The following is a 19,559-nucleotide window of genomic DNA, read 5'->3' on the forward strand; positions in this document are numbered from 1 at the left end:
CAACGCGGAGTGGCTACCGCTGCTGCGCAAATCTGTTGTCTCTACCGCTACCGCAACCGTTGCGTTTACTATCTCGGTTGGTGTACACGGGGAACCGCACCTCCCTTCCGCACTAGCCTTTGCTTCAAAGTGTAGAGAACCTCCACACAGGCGCACCAAGTCGCCCAGGGAAAAAGAGACTGACGGGCGCACACTTTGCGGAAGCTTTTAAACCTCATTCGAGGGCTACCTTAACATGGTTGTCATGTTAGTTTTCAAAAATTGCCAAGTTATAACGGCTAAAAGGCGAAGCAGCACTGGACGCATGCACAAAAAAAAGAAAAAAGAAAAAAAAAAAAAAGAAAAAATTGCTCCATTTCTGCGCCTATTTGAACAAATCCGTATCAACGGGTCAGGCAAAATGTTACAAAACTGAAAAAAAAAAAATAGCAAAAAATAGCAAAAAAAAAAAAAGGGAAAAAAAAGAAATATCCCTATGAACACCCCCCTTTTAAACAACGTTAAGTCTCGTTCGTTTTGGATGAACCTCCCCTTTGCGACTTAACAGTTTTGGGATGTTAACATACATTTGTGGGCGTCCGCGACATACGCAAATGTGTGTATATGGGAATACAGGCGAAATGGGCGTATGTACACCTACTAATGAACAAGCGGCTTCGCTCCTGGGATGTAAAGTATCCCGTCTATTTTCAAACAAACGAAAATTCTCAATGGGCCGGAGAAACGCACCCTCCGGTTCGCAGTCGGGCAGGAATGCAAGGAGGAGAAAATTGTCCGGAAGTCGGACATGTATACTTGTTTGTTTTTTTTTTCTTATTCGGGGGTTGCTCTGTGTGCGCTTCCTCTCTGTCCATAACGATAGCGTAGCAAAATGGGAAGTTATCCCCTGTGGGATGGATTCACCAATTGATAATGTCTGCCTTCTTCTTGGAAGAAAAGGAAGTCTTAAGAATGTGGAAAGTCTCCGTGTTGAAAAAGTTGCCGATGTTTTTTAAAAACGAGTTGACACTTATATCCCTATCGCATTTGCTCGAATTGACATACCGCGTCAGTTTCTCACTATGCATGTTGTCATACATTTTTTGAAACAGCTTTTCTGTGTCCACTTTTTGCTGATTAGACAATTGATAATAATATCGTGTCTCCCCTTCGTTACTCGATGAGGCTTCCACATCCTGCATGTGATGATCACACCGTCTGTGCTTTTCGCTGGCACAAATAATGCCTTCCGTTTTATCTTCCCCTTGTCCTCCACCTCCCTCCGCATCGCTCCTTTCATCTGAACGGAGGAAGTCAAAATTTTCAATAACCTCCTGCTGAGCGATTTTTTTAAAAATGCGAGAGTTGTAGCAGAGGCAGCAGGTGCGCCTATGGACACGTTCTGAAAAAATGTTCTGGGCGCATCCGAAGAGGCACCCCTTTTCGCAGGCCATCAATTCTATGTAGTCGATTCTTCCGGTGAAATGCAGATTGTAGGTAATTTCCACGTCGTATTTTTTTTCCTCGCCGGGGGGGTTCGGTGGCGTACCACTCCGTGGGGAATTTCTCCATGGGGAATTTCTCCGTGATGAATTTCTCCGTGGTGGATTCTTCCCTGGGGGATTTCTCTGTGGGGCGTTCCCCCCCCTGCTCTCCTTGACCTTCCGGATAACACTATACATGCTCTTAAAGCCGTAGGAAAGGATCACGCGGAAAACGCAGTGTTCGCCTTCCAACAGGGACAACACCACTATGTCGTGGTACTTGAGATGGAACTCCTTCTCGTCCACCTCAAAATTGAACACGTCTCTGCACACACATTTGAATATCTCTTCTCCGTAACCCATCGAAATGTTATTTCTATTTCCGCACCGGAGTGTGTACTCGGCGAGCTGGTCGTAAAGTTCGCGCAGTTCGCGCACTTCGTGCAGGTTGCGGCTGCCAATCCGTTCGGCGTCTGTCCTGGGCGGGGTGTCATCCGCGGCAGCTTTGTCGGGGCCCCTTTTTGTCTTATTTGTCTCCAACCCCTTCATGGCGCCCCGCAAAAGGTCGTACACACTGTCAACAGGAATCTCTGGCAGCGACATAAGATCAATGCCCGTGTCGTTTATCAGCTCGACGAGCTCCACCGTGGTTAGCACAGCATCGACGCAGTGGAAGTTTCTCTTCTCCTGTTGGTCTGTGTTGGCCGCCTCCCTCATCGGGTGGAACGTCCGTGGCGAGACATAAGACAGATAGGAAAGCATGTTCTGATTTAGGGAATTCTCTTGGGGGAGGTTACTTCTGTGCGCCTCCAACTTTTTGTCGAAGCAGTACAGCAGGTAAACATGGTTGATGTCGTAGATCGTTGGGGGGGTGGCATTCACACGACTTCTTCCGCTGCTTCGGATGCCTCGGCTGCTTCCGTTGCTTCCGCTCCTGCCTCTCCTTCCATTGCCTCCGCTGTCAGCTTGGCCCGATGGCAAAAAACGGTGGTTCCTGCGATAGTGCTTCCTGCAAACGGCCCAAAACTGCGACTCGTATTTGCAGTACAAATTGAAAAAGTTCCTCAGCGGGGGGAGGCTTTCCAGCAGGGGCAGAGTCACATTTATGCTCTTCTGGAGGTGCAGGATTTTTAAGATGATTCCCTGGATGTCCTGACTGGATTTTACTTGACTAAATAAGTTTAGCTGTTCTTCATCGAAATTTTTTTCTCCATATATAACGGTGCCACTGCAATGAGAGCAAATCACAGGAAGGGAGATGTTTCCCTCACGTGTGTAGATACTGGCATGGTTGCTGTTGCCTTTGGTGAGGTTACTCCCATTTGTAACTGCCTTCTCCAGGTTGCCCCCCGTAAGCTCAGTTTTACTTCCCCGATTGGATTTCAGGCGGTGGTCCCTTTTACTGCCCAAGGTATCATCGGCATGGTTTGCATAGTCCTCGCCTTGTTTCCCTGTCCTCGTGGCCTTCCCAAAGTGGAGCATAAACTCACGCTTGCTCTCATTCAGAGCTATCAATTCGCTAAGGGAGGATTCATACACATAATCGAAGCCCAACGACTTGAACAGAAAGCATAACTTCTTCTGTGTCCTCTGAATGGAGAAGTTGTAATGTACGGACAAGGCTGTGATGCTTTGCAAAGACAAGGAAATGATGTTGATTTTTTTTTTCCTAATTTCGTTTAAAATTTCGACTGCATTTTGGTTTTTGAGAAAATTGGTCTCTTCATTTGTAACGCAGCCACTACAGGCTAAGCAGTCAGTCAGCGATATTTCTCCCCTCTCCTTTTTTTTCTTTTCTTTATTCTTCCTATTTATGTTGATTAAATTTGGCTTGCTCAGGTCGTCCTCATTCACAATTTGCGACTTGTACAGAAAGGGCTTTATGCATTGCTCCCCCTCGTTGTAGTAATCGTTCAGATTTTCTAGCTTGATCGCGTTGGAAAACATTTTCTTTTTTTTTTCTTTTCAGCGGGTATATTGTTGTGCAGGTTCGTATTGGTGTTACGCCGGGGGGGGTAGATTGTCACTGTGGTGTCTCCCCCATTAGGTTGAGGGCACTGCGTCACCACTTCGTTTTCACCGCTTTGCTGTCACTGCTTCCACTACTTCCCCTCCCATGCGTGCCTTTTTGCTCTTCATTGCTGCTTCGCCACGCCGCATGCGCGTAAACAGGTGGTAAATATAATTCATATACCTGCGGCAACAGGGGGTGGGCTTTCTTCTCCGTTTGGCCAAGTCACGCTCGAAAGAAAACTCCACAGCGTGGGTCTCTCTCCTGTCCTCTATATAAAATTAAAAGCAGCGTCGGCATGGGGGGGGACCCTCCGTAACGAATCCACTTCAAGTTTCCGCCTCGCGAGGTGGGCACGCAAAAAAGGGAAGAAGCAGCAAAAGGGAGGAGGCAGCAAAAGGGAAGAAGTAGCAAAAGGGAAGAAGCAGCAAAAGGGAAGAAGCAGCAGAAATGAAAGGCATCCAAAATAAGCCAAAATGGAACAAAAAAAAAAGCGACGACGGAGGAGCAATACGATAGGAGTTCTGAAGTTCTGAACTTCCCCTGAAGCGGAAGCTTCTTATTTTCTCGCAACAACAATTGGGGTCACCCACCTTGGAGAAAAAATAAAATAAAATAAAACGAACTCGGCGAAGTGCTAACTTAAGATTGGCCGAATATGCCATCAAAAAATTTAAATTTGGCTTTAAAAATGACCTAAATTAATCTTTTAAAAAACTAAAAAAATTTTTAAATCACACACAACGGAGGGGGGGGGAAAAAAAACGAGGCCAAAGATGGTTGTAAAAATGTGTGCAGGTACATGCGAACATAAATCTGAAGTAATGTATGCGACATGGCCTACGTACGCGCACATGCATATGCGGGCAAACACACACTCGGAGGGGGTGGAAGCGTGGCCGACGTGAGCATCAACGCCGGTAAACGCATATACAGATACAGACGCACACAGGGGACACAGGCGCACAGCATAACCACGTCACATGGACAGCGGAGAGGGGAAAAAAGGGAACATGAGAATACTGAATTCAGGAGAGTGAAAAACAGGCACAATTTAAGGGGGAGGACGCGATGATGCAGTAACGGAAAAGCAGTGACGGAGATGTAGCAACGGTGTAGTAGCGGTGATGTAGGTGTAGGGGATGAGCACCCGCGCAGCAACCGCCATCTGGTATAAATTGAAAAAGCAATAAAAAGGATCATCGGATAAAAATACAAAATGATTATTAAAATTAAAAATTTAAAGAGGGGACACGCAAGGGCGGGACGAAAGAGCCGGGGGAGGGAGGAAAAAAGGGAGATCAATCCGTTCGTCTTGCCATCTGTCTGGCGATGCCATCAATCATTTTTTGCGTCCGCTCATCCGTTACAATTTTGCTACTTTCTATTTCATACTTTCTATTTTCTAATTTCTATTTTATATTTTCTATTTTCTAATTTCTATTTTATATTTCCTATTTCCTCCGCGCGTTGGGGCTCCTCTCCCCTCCTTCAGTCCGGGTTGTTATCACCATCCGCATCACGCCGTACCGCTCTGCTTATTCTTGTATTTCCTAATTTTCTTCTTGGCGTATACGTTGAGGAGGAAGCTGGCCATCATCATGATGAGCGACTTGGAGCAGATGATAAAAAGAGTCACTCGAAGGCCCCTGCTTTGTTCGAAGCAGCGCTCGCTCAGTTCTCCCTGTGGGGTAGGTGCGGCGAAATAAAAAAAAAAAAAAAAAAAAAAATCGGTATGGGCGGACAACCATAAGGGGACAGCCATAAGCGGACATGTCATGAGCGAATATGCCATGAGCGGACGTGCCGTTGGGGCTAGAACGCATGGAACACAAACCGGCATATTATATATACACACGCAGCTCCGTACGCAGCGTTACTTACATTTCTCGTCACGACGCAGTCAGGAGATAGGGTTCCCTTAATCTTGCCGATGATAATCGTCCAGGGGATGTCGCTGTGGAGGGGGGCGGCGGAAAAAAGGTATGAAAAGAGGTGCGGGAAAAAAAAAAAAAAAAACAAAGCTACACTCGTGATGACGATGAGGCCAGGTGTTATATCCCCTACCCAAGCAGATGCGAAATGAAGGAGGACAGTCCTATGGAAAAGGCGCGGATGTTCTGAGGCACGCACACCATGAGTCCGATGTTTTGGCCAGGCTGCGAGGGGGGAGAAAACGGCAGACGGGGAAGTGGTGACAAATAAATCTGCGAAATGCAGACGCATAAATGGTAAGCGGAACGAATAACCACCCAGCGGAAGCCATAACCGCTTAGCAGAACGCATAACCCCTCCGCATCGCCTCCCTGGCGCAACACTCACCATGGCGGAGAAGAGAAAGGTCAGCCCGAGGGTCATCACGAAGGTAAACAAATACGTGTTGGTAATAAATGGAATTAACATGACAAGCGAACTGGCAACGGCCAAAATGATGAAGGTCTGAATGCCGATGATTCGAAGGTACTCATACATCAGGACGTCCTTGCTGTATATCTTAATTTTCTTCTCATTATTATTTATATGCTCATAATTCTTGTCGACATTCTGTATGTTCAGATTGTAGAAATCCATGAGGAAGCCTCCAAAACAGGTGCCAACAATGGAGGAGAGACAAGCACATAGACTACAGAATACCGTGGCAGCTTTGTACGATGGGAAGAGCTTCAACGCATACAGGATTGGTGCACCATAGACTAAGTACGATTGTACCATATCGGTGTGTGCCGTTAGTGCAATAACTAATATGAGGAATCCGACGTTCGTCAAGGTAGTGCTTGCAAGGAGACCCAAATTAAGGTATTCATTGTTTTTCTCATCATCCATAGATTCGATACAGTTATCCAGCTCGATCTCTAAATACTTCTTGTCCTTCTTTGTCTTCCCATCAGTCTCCTGAGTTGTATTCATATATTCTTCATCCGGCCCAAACGATTTCAGAAGATACATTTTGTCTAGATTGTTGTTGATGTAGCTGTTGTTGCTAATATTTTGCTGTTCCTCGTCTTCGTTTGCTTCTAAGTCCATTTCTCTTATAATGGCAGCGCAGTCTAGGTGGCTGTAATTTTCCTTCATATAATTAAAGGATCTGGTCTTATCAAAGCTCGTTCCCTCGGATGCTTCGTGCATCATTTCTTCGTAGATTCCTGAGCTGCTGTTTGTTCCCTTTTTCATGATCTCCATCCCCTCGTCGAGAGACTTTCGCTCGAAGCCGAGTCCTCCGTCTGTCTGATTTGCAAAGTCGGAGCTATTCTGTCCGCCCACATTTCGCGTGATGCTACTCTGCCTTCTACCATTCGCGGGTCCTGGCTGCCCGGCGAGGGGGTTTCTCCCCGAGCTGACGTTACTCGCGTTTCTGTTTGGTGTTCTGTTTCCGGGCGCCGCTCCGGCGGGGGAACTCGTCGCGGAGGTGGTGGCAGAGGTGGTCCCAGAGGTGGTCGCTGAGGTGGTCGCAGAGTTGGCGGAGTTGTCCGAGTTTGGCTCCCCGGATGTGATGGCGCTTGTGCTTTTCTGAGTGACCCCTTGGTTGGCGGCCCCGTTTTTAGCCGTCCCGTTGTTTCCGGCACCCGATGGAGGACCCCCCTTGACGGATTTCCTCTGGTTCTTCCCGTCCTCCAAATCGGTGGCGCCATCCCCCTGTTGCTTCTGCCCCGAGGACTGCTGCTCCCTTCTGCTCTTCTCGTCCTCATACTTTTTTAATAAATTTTCATCAAACAGGTAGAAGCAAAGGGAAAAAAGCATGAAGGCGACCCCCGAACCGGTGAAGTATTGTGCTACGGTGATTTTCATGATGGGTAGTAAAACGGCGAGCAGGTACCCAATACAACCCCCCAAAGGAAACATAGTTAGAAAAATGCTAATCCAGGAGCCAGCTCGATCTTTCGAGTATGAATAAATCAGAGGAGGGATAATTGTAATGAAGGCAGCTTCACTGAACCCACAAAAGAATCTGCTAAACATTAGGGAATAGTACGATCCGATAATAAATGAGAAACCAGTCATTAGTAAGGCCAACGAATTCTGAAAGAGGAAGATATCCGTTATCCGAAAGACACTATACTTGGACGCAAGGGATCCACTAAGGATGGAGTTTATACTTAATCCGAAAACAAAGACAGACGTTAGGAATCCTATGTGGACATCGACATTTGTCGGTGCATACTTCTCCTTCAGATATGAGGACAAAAAATCATAGGACCCAGGAATGATTCCTCTGTTTAGGTAAATAGAAAAATGAATTATCGTCAATACAGTGTAAATGAAGTAAAATTTGTTCACTTTTAACTTCAGTTTTGCTAGATAAGTCCCAAGGCCTGAGATGCAGCTCAATTTGGTTAGCACTTCTTGGTCAATGCTGGAAAGATACTCCTTGGCTGCTTCTTCATCTTCATTTTGTCCGTTTATCTTAACAGTTTCGATATTTTTACCGCTGGGCTCTGCGCCTTTGGCGCTTTTGGGATAGTAGGCAACCGCTTCATCTTTGTCCGTCGCTTTCATTTTTCATTTTACTGTTGGGGCATCGGTGAGATCAGAGCACGTGGGGCAACGCCTTGAATGTGTGTCTGTGCACGTGTTTGTTTGTGCACGTGTTTGTCTCTGTGCCTGTTCGTCTGTATGGTAGCGACAGGGGGGCGATTGGTAGCCACGGAGAGTGCACGAAGCACGATCCAGACGAATTCACGCCTGCGCAGAGTTGCGATCAGGTCTACACAGACGTGGCGGAAGAACAGAGAAGGGGATGCCCCGGGTCAGGATAAAAAAGGAAAGAAAAAGCGAATGAAAGAAAGAAGGAATCAAAGAATGAACGAATCAAACAATGAACGAATGAGAGAAAAGACGAATCAAAGAATGAACGAATCAAAGAATGAACGAAAGAAGGAAAGGAAAAAACAGCGGTGGCAACAGAAAGGCGTAGCCAAGGGGCGCTCTTCCAAGATCACATTTGATATGCGTTCAAATAGGTTCTGCCGCAACTACGGCGTGCAGGCAGTTTCTCTGAGTCTGCCGACGGTCACCCAAAGGAAGGGGGTGAGGCGGAGGGCAAGCTAGGCGACTAATACTACACACATGACTTTTAGTTCAACTCAGGAAAATATGTTTTTTCCCCATAGAAAGGTGAACCCGAAAAAATGGGAAAATTATCACCTCCCTCCCTTTTTCTTTCTCTCTCCGTGCGCGTCCGACGCGCGAACTAATAAGTTAGCAGCGACTGTTCGGGAGAAGCGGGTTAGGTTTCCCGTGTTTTCCGGGCCGTTGCTCACGCACACGTGTGAATGCTCGCGAAGGGGGGGGGGATCAAATATACAGAGGCAGATATATGTCCGTACGTATGTACAGGGATACACCATATGTGAATTTATTTTTTAGCGGATAGGCAGCGACTAACTCGGAGCCGAAAACTAGCCGCGCGTCGACAAATGAGCAAACTCGGCTAACAGAAGAGAGCGTCGTAAAATATATCACTTTATACAAACACGCATAGGTACAGAAGATATGAACATCGCCTGCAAAGTCAAAATGAAACGAATATATATCCGTGCGGGAAAACACGCAAGCATGTGAGGAAAAAAAGAAAGAAGATAAATCGCTTTTGTATTAATACATATGGAATGATCAGCGCTTATCTGCGCGCATGACGCTTTCTAATAAAACTTGTTGAAAAAACTTGTTTTTGACTCTCCGCACAAACGCAAAAAAAGTAACATCGGAATGTTGCCCTTTAAAAGAAAAAAAAAAAAAGAAAAAAGAAATATTATATCTATACGATTCTAATATGACAGGCGTTTTTATCTTATTTTTTCTATTTTATTCTATTTTATTTTTTTTTCCGTTTTATTTTTTTCCTTTTCCGTTTTTTTTTTTTTTACTTCACAAATGCGTTCCTTCGAGATTTTAACGTCCTCTCCCCCGCTTTGGTTAAAAGGAACGGTAGCAATGAGGAGGATTTTCCTTTTCGCTCTGTAAATGCAATTCTACCTAACTACCCTGTTGATTGGCGCGATGTTGCTATAAAAAAAGGGACGGTAAAAAACCTTGCTGGTGTCCCCGTAATCTTTGAAAAATGAACCGACGGAGAGTTCACCGTGCAATTTGTTGTCGCCAACTTTCTTCTTCCCCTTTGAAATTTTCGCCCCGCGCCGTTTCGACGAGAGTCCTGCTGCGCGGCAGATGGGGCAGGGGTTTGCGGCGGAAATTTTGCCACTGAGCGGGTTACGACCCCAACTAAACTACTCTTCACCGCACCCCGCGTTTAACCTAAAACACTTCCTTCCACTTCGCGCAGCCGCACTTTCTATTTTGTGAACTTTTTTTTTTTTCTAATAAAGTGGTAAGTTTCGGAAAAGAGGATAAGATTGAGGTAATGTGATACGAAGATAAGGTAAGTTAGATTTGGATAGCTCCTCTCCGGGCAGTTTTCTTCATCTTGTTGGTCCCCTTCAGGGGACGCATTCTTTGCGTAGTTTCCTCCCCCAATTGGTTTCCTTCTATTGGCGTAAAACAACCAAAGCGCTGGAGGGGGGGAGGATTCCTTTCCTTTCCCCCTTTCGGAGGTGCCATGTTGTTGGCAACAAAATTACCGCTTTCCCACTCCGTTGTCGCTGCGAATGTTTCTATTTCCAATCATTAGTTGTTCGCCCCATTGGGGGGTCTTAAATATCCTCGCCCGACAGAGTATAGTATACATGAGGCATCTTTTTTCCTCCTTTTTTTTAAAACCCTCGGAATTATGCCTTTTTTTTTTCTTCTTTTCTGTCCCGTGCACAGCACATGTGGGAAGCACATCCCCGGAAGTTAGCTTACAGTTTGAAAAATAAATTAAAATGAAACAGAACAAAACGAAATAAAACAACTTTTCTGCGTTTCCCCAATTTTACGCAAAAGATGACGCCCCAAGGGGGATCGCCCAAACGATCCGAGAAAACCCAACTTCCCTCGGGCTCATGGGTCTTTGTATTTATTTGTCCCCCGAGTGGAGTTCCTCCATGCAGGAATTTCCAGTTCGTCTAAACGTGTTCCACATGACGGGTGAAGAGGAAAAAAAAAAAAAAATATATATATATAATAAAATGTAAATGTAACCGTGCAGGTGCTTGTTTTCCCCTTCAAATTGCCCCTCCCTCAATTGCCTGCACCCCAAAGGGAGGGTAAGATTACTAGAAAGTGTATAAAGGAAATAATTTCACCCCGTAGTGGAGGCACCTCGTCGGTGTTGCTACCTACACAGATTAAAAAAAAAAGAAGGAAATTACATACATGTATAGGTAGAAATAATCACTATGTATTTTGTATGTGTCGCACAAGATGGAAGTTTTGCTATGCAGCCCGGGAAGGGGTGACCTCGGAAAGGGGACCTCTCTCACCGTCGTCCTCATGGGGCACTTTAATTTTGGCGTGGTTCCTCATTCCACACAAGAAGTTTGGCTTACCTTTGGAAAGGAAGAAAGCGTGCTTTCCTGAAAATTGCCCAACAATATAATTCTCCTACCGCCAGTCGGAGCTTCGTGCCTGTTTTGCCGCATGTACGTAATTATATATGCACCTTGGAGGGGGGCGGGGGAGGGTTAGCAAAATGAGATGATGGCGTTTCATTTTTTTTTTTTTCCCACCCTGCCACGACTTTCTCTGTCGTTCTGCACGGGGGAATCCCCCCACTTCTCGTCGCACCTCCGTGGATAATCCAATACGATAGAGGAATCGCGCGAGAAGATTTTTTTGAAAGGTTCCACTCTATAAGGGAAACTTCTTTTCCACGCTGAGCATAAACAGATGGGGCAAAGGCGATCGAGCAGAAAGGAAAATAATTTTTTTTTTTTTTTCAAATTCGCTGGAAACACGCGCACTGCGTTTTAATACCGCGCAATTGGGAGACTTAAAGTTGCGCTCGCGCAGTTGTGAGCTGCCGACCCTTTTCCCACCCCGTGGTGGCACTCCTTGATCGGCTAGAAAAGGTGGGCCTCCCCCCTCAGCTAAATGCCTCCACAAGTGCGCGCCGCATAGGAAGAAGCGAAGAACCGTTGCCCCCCCTCGTATTATGCTTCACGTTATGTGCTCCCTTTTGCGAACTGCCTTCTTTAGCGGCAAAGAGAGAAAGGGGCTTCCTCCGCGTCTTCTGCATCCTCGGCATATTCGGCATCTTCTTCCTTTTTTTTCCATTCCTGGGAGGGTCCAGGCAAAATAATGGAGACACAAATTACGCAGGGGGAAACGGAAGAGCAGAACCTCCTGAGCGAAGTAAACAAAGAAGAAGACCAACCAGAGAAGGAAGAAGGAAAAAAAAAAAAACAAAAAAAGCTGTACGAGCTGAACGAGCTACATCACTTGGTGAACGCATTGCCATATATCGACTCGCACGATAGTGAATTGGAGAAAAATGCCAAACAGTTGGTGGAAGAAGAAATGATGTTAATGCAAAAACAAAATGAAGTGAAAAATTATCTGCAAAACTTTGACATACCCCCATCAGTGTACATAAAAATAGAAAATTCAGTCATCCCAAATGAGATAAAACGCTGTGAACAGCAGATCAGCATGGAAAAGCTAAACTTAGACAGTTACAACATCGAAAGCGAGAAGTTGGACCAAGACAAAAATATGGAGCAGTGGGCCAGCACATTGAAGAAACATCAAATCGTTTTGGAAAATCTGCACAATGCACTTATCAACGTGGAGCTAATGAATAAATACAAAGAAGTCATGTGGAGCGAGCACATGAAGGTGTTCACACACATTGATATCAACCTACAGAATAGCATAAAATTGCTAAAGGATGAAATCGATAACATAAACAAGCAGAGGAAACTGCACCAGCTCAGTTACGTGAACGACTTGTCCGCACTGCAGAATGAGAGGACCGAGTACAAACGCAAGAACGACATCGTTCTGGAGGAGATTAAGAAGCTTCTCTCGGAGAACCTGCGCCTGCGTTATCGGCGGAATGTTGCGTGACAAAGGAGAGGGGAGAGTGGCGGGTTGAACCATGCACGGTTTTGTAGTCATTATAAACATAGCCCCCCCCGCTGCTTAGACATATTCAGCTGCCCTCTTTTTTCCTTTTTTTTGTGCCACCAAGTGGGACCGACGATATGGGGTTGCTCAATCTGCACCGTTCTCCCTCTTTTCAAACTTACGACGAAACATGTTTGCTTCTTATCAGCAAATTCGATTCATTTGGAAGAAGCAAAATTTGGAAAAAAAATGTTTTTTTAGATTTAATTTGTTCAAGTTTTAGAGAGGCACGTGCGATGCATCGCTTTCACCACATTTGCAATTTTTACCATTTTTACAATTTTTGCAATTTTTACAATTTTTGCAATTTTTTCAATTTTTTCAATTTTTGCAATTTTTTCAATTTTTACAATTTTTGCAATTTTTTCAGTTTTTACGACTTGCGCCTTCCAATATGCTGCCCACTGCGCACCCTAGATACGTTACGTACGTATGGGGAGGAGCGGCGCCTCTTCCAGCAACATCGACACAGGCGAGAAGCCCCACGCGCATGTGTTGTGTACGTAGGGGAGGTCAGTTTGGACATATATGCGTGCCTTCGCACACACGAGCATAATGCATCATCTGCGCGTTCGCAGCGTCTTCCATGTTCGGATGTCCTTCTTTCTTTCCTTCTCTCTTTCTGTCCTTCTCCTCGACTACGCGATCACTGCGCACTTCAAAGAGCTATCTCATCCCATCCATATTGTTCTTTCTTCCCTTTAACTAAAAAGATACTTACACACGTGTCGCTTTACAACGGGTGATCGATCGACCTGTACATTTGGACATGCGCATTGCAAGGGATGCTGCACAGACCATTTAGGATAAAGCCTCCTTGTCCTTCTTTAACTTTCTCTTGTTTCGTAACACTTGTGCCTTTAATCGCTTGGCCTCGAGCTGATCGGCTATTGATTTCTTCTTCAAGGTCTCAGTTTTTTCTCTTTGTATGGCCTCAATTAACGTCCTCTTATTTTTAAATTGGTTACCTTTGCACTTCAAATAAAAGGAGTGGTACAAATGTCTATCTATTTTCTTTGCATCCCTTAATCTTTTTAGCAGTCTCCTCAACACACGCTGTCGTTTAATCCACAAGGTTTTCTGATTCGTTCTGGCATTCTTCGTACCCCTTCTTTTACCTATGCCCATATGTCTTCCCTTCCTTTTTGCTAATTTGTACAGTCTGACCCTTGCTCTGCTGTGGACCTTCTGTGGTTTCTTTAAAATGAGGCCCTCCTTGTACAGCTTCCTTATGCTGAATCCTGCAGGGGGGAAAGAAGAAAAGGAATGGTGCAACGGGTGAGTATTCGCACGGTCATTCTAGGTAATGCAAAAAAAAAAAAGCAGCTTGCCGAGCTCTTTCCCCATCTGGTTGAAGAAATATGACTCGTTTAGGTAAAATGTATTTTATTTATTTATGTTTTTTTTTTTTTTTTCTTTTTTTTGTTACTCGAATTGGCTAGCGAAATTTCGCTAATTTCATTTGGGTCCATCCATATTTTATTCTTTCCACACTTCAACACGGACGCTGCTAATCTCTTCTGCAATTTGAGCGACTGCGGGGGGGGAGGGCATCAAAGAAAGGAGGAGGTTATATAACCGAAAAGGATACGTTCACAACAATCCTGTTGTGACTACTTCGTCCTTTTCGCAAAGTATTGTCGTCGCAAAGCAGGGGATGCTTCACGTTCCCGGACGGTGGAAACGGCATAAAAAGTAACACGTCTGTGGTTTACACGCCCCTTGCCAGCAAGAGCTATCGGGAAGGCAGTAACAGCTGGTGTGGCAAAACCGAGCATCTAGCATTGCGCGAGAATAAGAGGAGATGCGAGAAGCCGCATAGGAGATGATACAATGGAGTTGCCTCACTTGCCCTCTTTCCGCCTTACCATTCTTGCGATGGGGAGCTTTTCACAAAGGCTTTTTTCTATATATTCCCTTTATATTTGCTTCAAAAATGGTGGTCCTATGGTACATTAATACTACTTACGTACAGTTTAGCCGAAGTATAATTCCCTAGCTCACATTTCCCAAATTTGCAATTTTTTTTTTTTTTTTTGGTCATGTAAAAATTTAAAATATTATGAACAAACGTTCAGGCAGAAAAAAAATAAAAAAAGTAAAATAAGGTAAAATAAAATAAAAAAAAGGGGAAAAAAAAACAAAAGGAGAAAAAGAAAACTAACCACCTGTGCGAGGATTATACGTGCTTCTTTCACATGTAACGTACAACGTAAACACCTCTTGCGCATACGAAGCAGTGCAGCGTTAAGAGGTATGCGTCATACAGATATGTATATATCATGACATTGAGATGTATCTACATATGCATATAGAACAAATGGCGAAGCAAACGGGGGGGGTGGCTGGGTGCAATTATGTGCCGCTAAGCCGAGGAAAAAGTAAGAAAGCAAAAAGCAGCTTGTGAAATACCTTCGCACAAATGAAATATACACAATAGTAACAGTGCAAAATGGGGCCGCTGCGAAAATCGATCTCCTTTTTTTTCCTATTAAACCCTCCTTTAAAGTGGCTTCAGCTTCCTTTTATTTGCTAATACTGCATTGGGAGCAAAAAATACGTGTATGTGCACAGTTCTCGACCCCTTTTTGCTGCATACATACTACTGTAGCGGCTTACGGAGGGGAAATAAAAATGAAGAAGCGAAAGAAACGCTGCGCTGCTAGAAAAATATACGCTACCGCATGTTGTGCTGGGCCATGGGGGTGCTTAATTGTACATGTACTCAAAATGTGAGTGAGCCAACTCCCCATGCGCGCTGTTACCGTTTCCCGCCCCGTTGATGGGTGAAGCGGGCAATAAATATTCATACGGAGGTAGTCGTAGCCGTAGTAGTGGCAGCAGTGGTGGCGGCAGTAGGGTACCAGCAACGGAAGGGCAAGCAAACAGATGCCTCAGTACAATGGATGGTTTCATAGCTGGTAAATCAGCCCCCTTCGCATCAACAGCACAATTTAAAATTTTTTCTCAACATGCCGAAATGACATTTGATTCCCTTTTTTTGGGATTCCAGTTTATTTTCTGCTCCAAAAGGGTACCTCCTCCGTTTAGCCTACACGCTCACGTGCTGCTGTACCCCCCACACCTCACTCGCTCGGAAAGGAAAAAAAAAAAAAAAACGAGGCTTATATGGAGCGAGGATCCTTCGGCGTATTATACGTATACATACTTATATATACCCATGTGGATCATTCCAATGTTGTTTCCAAACAGGTTTTTAAAAGAACCGCTAGTGTTCTGCCCACACCCCAAGTTAATGCTTATAAGGCCTTTTTTTTCCTCTCATGTGCCCATTCGGATTGGGGGCTGCCTATTCGTATGCGCACTGTGGGGAAGGAAAATTCTCCACTGCGTGAGTGTCGTGTGAAATTTACTGTTTTTTTTTTTTTTTCTTCTTTCCCCACTTACTATAACAAATGAACAGACGCTACGCCAACAGTACAAAGATGGCAACAGCAATGGGGAGGTGAACCACATGCTGAAAATTCCCCATTGCATCGCTCTTATCGGTTAATGATGACTTGGTGTGAGTAACCTTTGCATACGGATTGGTTCATTTGAGGGATTAACAAGAAGTAGCGCCCCCCCACCTAACACATAGACATATGGACCTCGCGCCCGTTAAGTGAACAGATTTTTTAAAATTTGGTCGAGAAACAAATCTGTGTTGTGCGCATACGTGTAGTGGATATCATTAAAGTGAACAAACACGTAAGCCTCCACCATGATGAGTAGGAAGAATAAATAATCGCGCATGTAGATATATCCATACAGTTCCAAATGCACACTGTGAATGAGAAGTGAAAAATCGTAATTTTTCTTTGTATAATTTTTAAAAACAATGGGATTTAATTGACTGGGGAAAAAAGCGGACGTCTCGTCTTTGTGGTCCAAATTGGGACTCCCTCCTCCCAAATTTCGCGTCAGCATTTTCTCAATAAATTTTCTATATTTATATATCCGATCTTTGAAGAGATAATTGAAATTTTCACTTGCTAAGGTTAAGTCATATTTGAAGGAAATTCGAACAGAGTTTATCGTTTTTTCGAACAAGCATTTGATGCATTTTTGTTCTTTCTTCAGAGTTACTAATTTTTTTTTTTTTTTTATATATTTTATGTGCCCTTCTTCCCTTTGTCGCTTCTCTATTTCGTCCATAATTTCTATGTACGGTGTTTCGATATAGTTGGTCGGGCCCTTGAAAAGGACGGCCGCTTTTATCGACCCCAGGAATTGCTCTATGCAATCCTTGATGTTCGCCCAGAAGAGTAGCTCCCCCTTGGTTAAGTTCGAAATGAGGATCTGCAGTAGGCAAACGTTGCCACATTCGGCAGAGAGGTCAGGTGCGTTGGACGCATCAGAAAGGTCTCCCTTATCGGCAGACCTCCCCCCTTGGCAGCGGCAGCAGGAATACTTTGCAAACTTGCGCTCCTTCTCCTCAGGCTTACTCTTATCATCGTCGAGGGACACCGTTGAGTGGCGTTTCTGGAAGTGAAGACTGTTCAGCTTTTTACTCAGGTTCGAGATGAGGCACATGTTCTCGTTTGGCTTTTCCACGCCGTCAGCCGCATCTGCCTCCCCCCCGCCAGTCACCTGCGCCACCATGTCATTTTCCTCTCCCCCCTCCTCCGACCCGTCCTCAGCCTCGTAGTCATGAAGCTGGTTGCATTTCTCAAAGAAGTAGTTGTAGTCACTATCATCGGACGCCTCCGAGACGTCGCAGTACACGTCACTTAGCAGCTCCTCGGAGTTGTAAAAGTAAATTTTTTTTTTTTTATTCTTGAAATGACTGTAAAATTCGAAAAATGTTTCGCTCGGTTTCTCCTCTCTGCAAATGTCCACGTTCCTCAAGATGTGATGAATGTAATTCTTTATGTAAAAGAAAAAATTTCCTTTCAGCAGAGTGTTCATATGTTTTTCGATTAAATTCCCTTTGGGGCATTCTCCCCTTGTTTCATTTGCCTCTTTGTGCTCTTCTGGGGCCTCCCCAGTTGGCTCGCAGCTGTCTCCACTCCGCATGTGCAGTGGTACCTCCTCTCCCCGCTCAATTTGATCGTCCTGCTGGAGGAATACCTGCTCTCCCTGGCTGAGGTAATACAGCCGCGATTCTTCATCGGAATCTGATGTGGCACATTCCGAAGTGTCTTTTGCTTTTTTTTTTGTTTTTTTTTTTCTCTCTTCGTTACATTTCACACTTAGGAGGAAATTAAAAAAGAAAAAATTCTTTTCCAGGAGCAGTCCCCCCAAGTTGTTAAAGTTGTTCCTCCTGCAGCATAGGTAGCTGCTTTTTTTGCATTCAAAGGGGGAGGCGGGAACTGTACATTTGTTTTTTTTCCTTCTAGTGCACGTGGGGCTGTCTGCAAGAGTTGCACTGCCCCTCTTCATCATCAGCGCGAGGGAGGTTAAGCTGTGAGGGGGGTAACTGCACGTGTGCAATGCATACGTGTGTATGTGTGTTTGCGTTTGTGTTTACGTTTCCGTTTGCGTACAGCTTAACTCCACTTGCGCGCCTGGGCGTTTCCTCTACAAGGCGTTCTCCCCCCCTCCGATGGCTGCTATTGGAGCGACGTTCCCCTGAGCGCGAAAATTTGTGTGCGTTTAGCGATTGCTACGGATTCTCATTTTCGGCAATTTGGTTCCCCCTTGATGGTAGAATTGCTCCCTTCTTCGACTGTTCACGTGTGCGTTTCTGCGCATTTGGACGACGTGCACATTTTGTATGCCGCGAACATTTTCTATGCCGCGAACATTTTCTATGCCGCGAACATTTTCTATGCCGCGAACATTTTGTATGCCGCGCAACATTTAGTACTCGGCGCACCTTTTCTACTCCGCGCACATTTCGGTTCTTCCCCTTTTGAATGTCCACCTTGTTGCCCCCTGGGCGATGTCTCTGTGCAGCATACTGGCGTAGAAATATACCCTGTGGGGAAAAAAAAAAAAAATTCCCTCACACCTTGCACATCTCGTGGAGATTTGCCCCCTCACAGCGCGGCAACTTCCCGCGCGTGTCTGCATATGGGGAGGGCCCTTCTCTACATCCTTTTGACGACGCGCCACGTAGCACAATGTTACGTTTTGTCCCCTTACAGCTGGTACGTGTCCACATGATGCACAGCGTGGAGGTGGACGAGTGGGCATCCTCGCAGGTATTCGTGCAGGTATCCGCACAGGCATCCGCGCAGCCATATGTGCATGGAAAAATTACGGACGAGAGAGTGTACGCGCGCGCACCCCTGTTGATACATGCACCTGCATATGCATACACAGCGGCGTGCGCGCGCACAGGATCGCAGGTGCGGCGAGCGTCCTGACGCTTTCCGAAGGCGACGAACATGTGGGACACGGTTTGCAGTTTTGGAAGAAAAAAGAAGAAAAAAAGAAAAAGTAAACGAAAAGAAAGTAAACAAAAAAAGTAAGTAAACAAAAAAAAGTAAGTAAACAAAAAAAAGGAAGTAAACAAAAAAAAGGAACAAAAAAAGTGAACAAGAAAAAGTAAACAAAAAGGGGAACGAAGAAACCCACTGCGAGGAACACAGCACTGTAACGGTCTGCTTTACGCAAACCTTGGCTGACGTCGCCCCACCCCGATTGTGCATCTGAAAGCTGCAGACAGGGGAGTCCCTTCCGAGATTAAAATGTTCAATACGAAAAGCAGTATCTTTCATGCAGCGCTAAAGTGAACGTGTAGAATGAACCGTTAGAGTAACCGGTTGAACTGCGCAGGTGAACTTCCCCGCTTGACTTTTTAATTTTCCCCGATTTGTATACCCCACTTTTTGGAGCGGGGGGAAGTCAGCACCCCCCCAACAGACACCAGCGGTTAAGAGGATTCCCACCCGGATCCACCCCCGTGGGAACTTGGCACCATCACTGCGGTGTGATACACAGTTGGTTGCTTCGCGGGGAGCCGCCTTTGTTTTTGTGCCCCCAACTTTGTCTTTTACATTTGCGCGTTCATTTGCACGTGGGTCCTTCGCCCGTCCGCGCCCATCGATTGGCTGACTCGCTAGAGGTAGACGCGGGCAGAAAGACGCACAGTTAGAAATACACACAGTTAGAAAGACGCAGTGGTGTGCGGA

At 45.3% G+C, this 19,559-nt stretch overlaps 5 protein-coding genes across 5 annotated transcripts; 1 reads left to right on the forward strand and 4 right to left on the reverse strand.

The window, feature by feature from the left end:
* Positions 1–899: 899 nt before the first annotated feature.
* C922_00856 (hypothetical protein) lies at positions 900–3,410 on the reverse strand (the record flags this gene model as incomplete). Its single annotated transcript, XM_008816468.1, has 1 exon — positions 900–3,410. One exon carries the CDS (start codon positions 3,408–3,410, stop codon positions 900–902), a length of 2,511 nt encoding a protein of 836 aa, XP_008814690.1.
* Positions 3,411–4,993: 1,583 nt separating this feature from the next.
* C922_00857 (hypothetical protein) lies at positions 4,994–7,968 on the reverse strand (the record flags this gene model as incomplete). Its single annotated transcript, XM_008816469.1, has 4 exons — positions 4,994–5,158; positions 5,359–5,431; positions 5,542–5,633; positions 5,797–7,968. 4 exons carry the CDS (start codon positions 7,966–7,968, stop codon positions 4,994–4,996), a joined length of 2,502 nt encoding a protein of 833 aa, XP_008814691.1.
* Positions 7,969–11,649: 3,681 nt separating this feature from the next.
* C922_00858 (hypothetical protein) lies at positions 11,650–12,417 on the forward strand (the record flags this gene model as incomplete). Its single annotated transcript, XM_008816470.1, has 1 exon — positions 11,650–12,417. One exon carries the CDS (start codon positions 11,650–11,652, stop codon positions 12,415–12,417), a length of 768 nt encoding a protein of 255 aa, XP_008814692.1.
* Positions 12,418–13,278: 861 nt separating this feature from the next.
* C922_00859 (50S ribosomal protein L19e) lies at positions 13,279–14,167 on the reverse strand (the record flags this gene model as incomplete). The annotated part of the gene is made up of 3 exons (XM_008816471.1): positions 13,279–13,718; positions 13,907–14,012; positions 14,057–14,167. The coding sequence occupies 3 exons, from the start codon at positions 14,165–14,167 to the stop codon at positions 13,279–13,281; spliced, it is 657 nt and encodes a 218-aa protein (XP_008814693.1).
* Positions 14,168–16,098: 1,931 nt separating this feature from the next.
* Positions 16,099–17,862, reverse strand: C922_00860 (hypothetical protein; the record flags this gene model as incomplete). Its single annotated transcript, XM_008816472.1, has 1 exon — positions 16,099–17,862. One exon carries the CDS (start codon positions 17,860–17,862, stop codon positions 16,099–16,101), a length of 1,764 nt encoding a protein of 587 aa, XP_008814694.1.
* Between the last annotated feature and the right edge of the window lie 1,697 nt (positions 17,863–19,559).

This window comes from Plasmodium inui (assembly GCF_000524495.1).
Source record: "Plasmodium inui San Antonio 1 unplaced genomic scaffold supercont1.3, whole genome shotgun sequence".
NCBI classification, from domain to species: Eukaryota; Apicomplexa; class Aconoidasida; order Haemosporida; family Plasmodiidae; genus Plasmodium; species Plasmodium inui.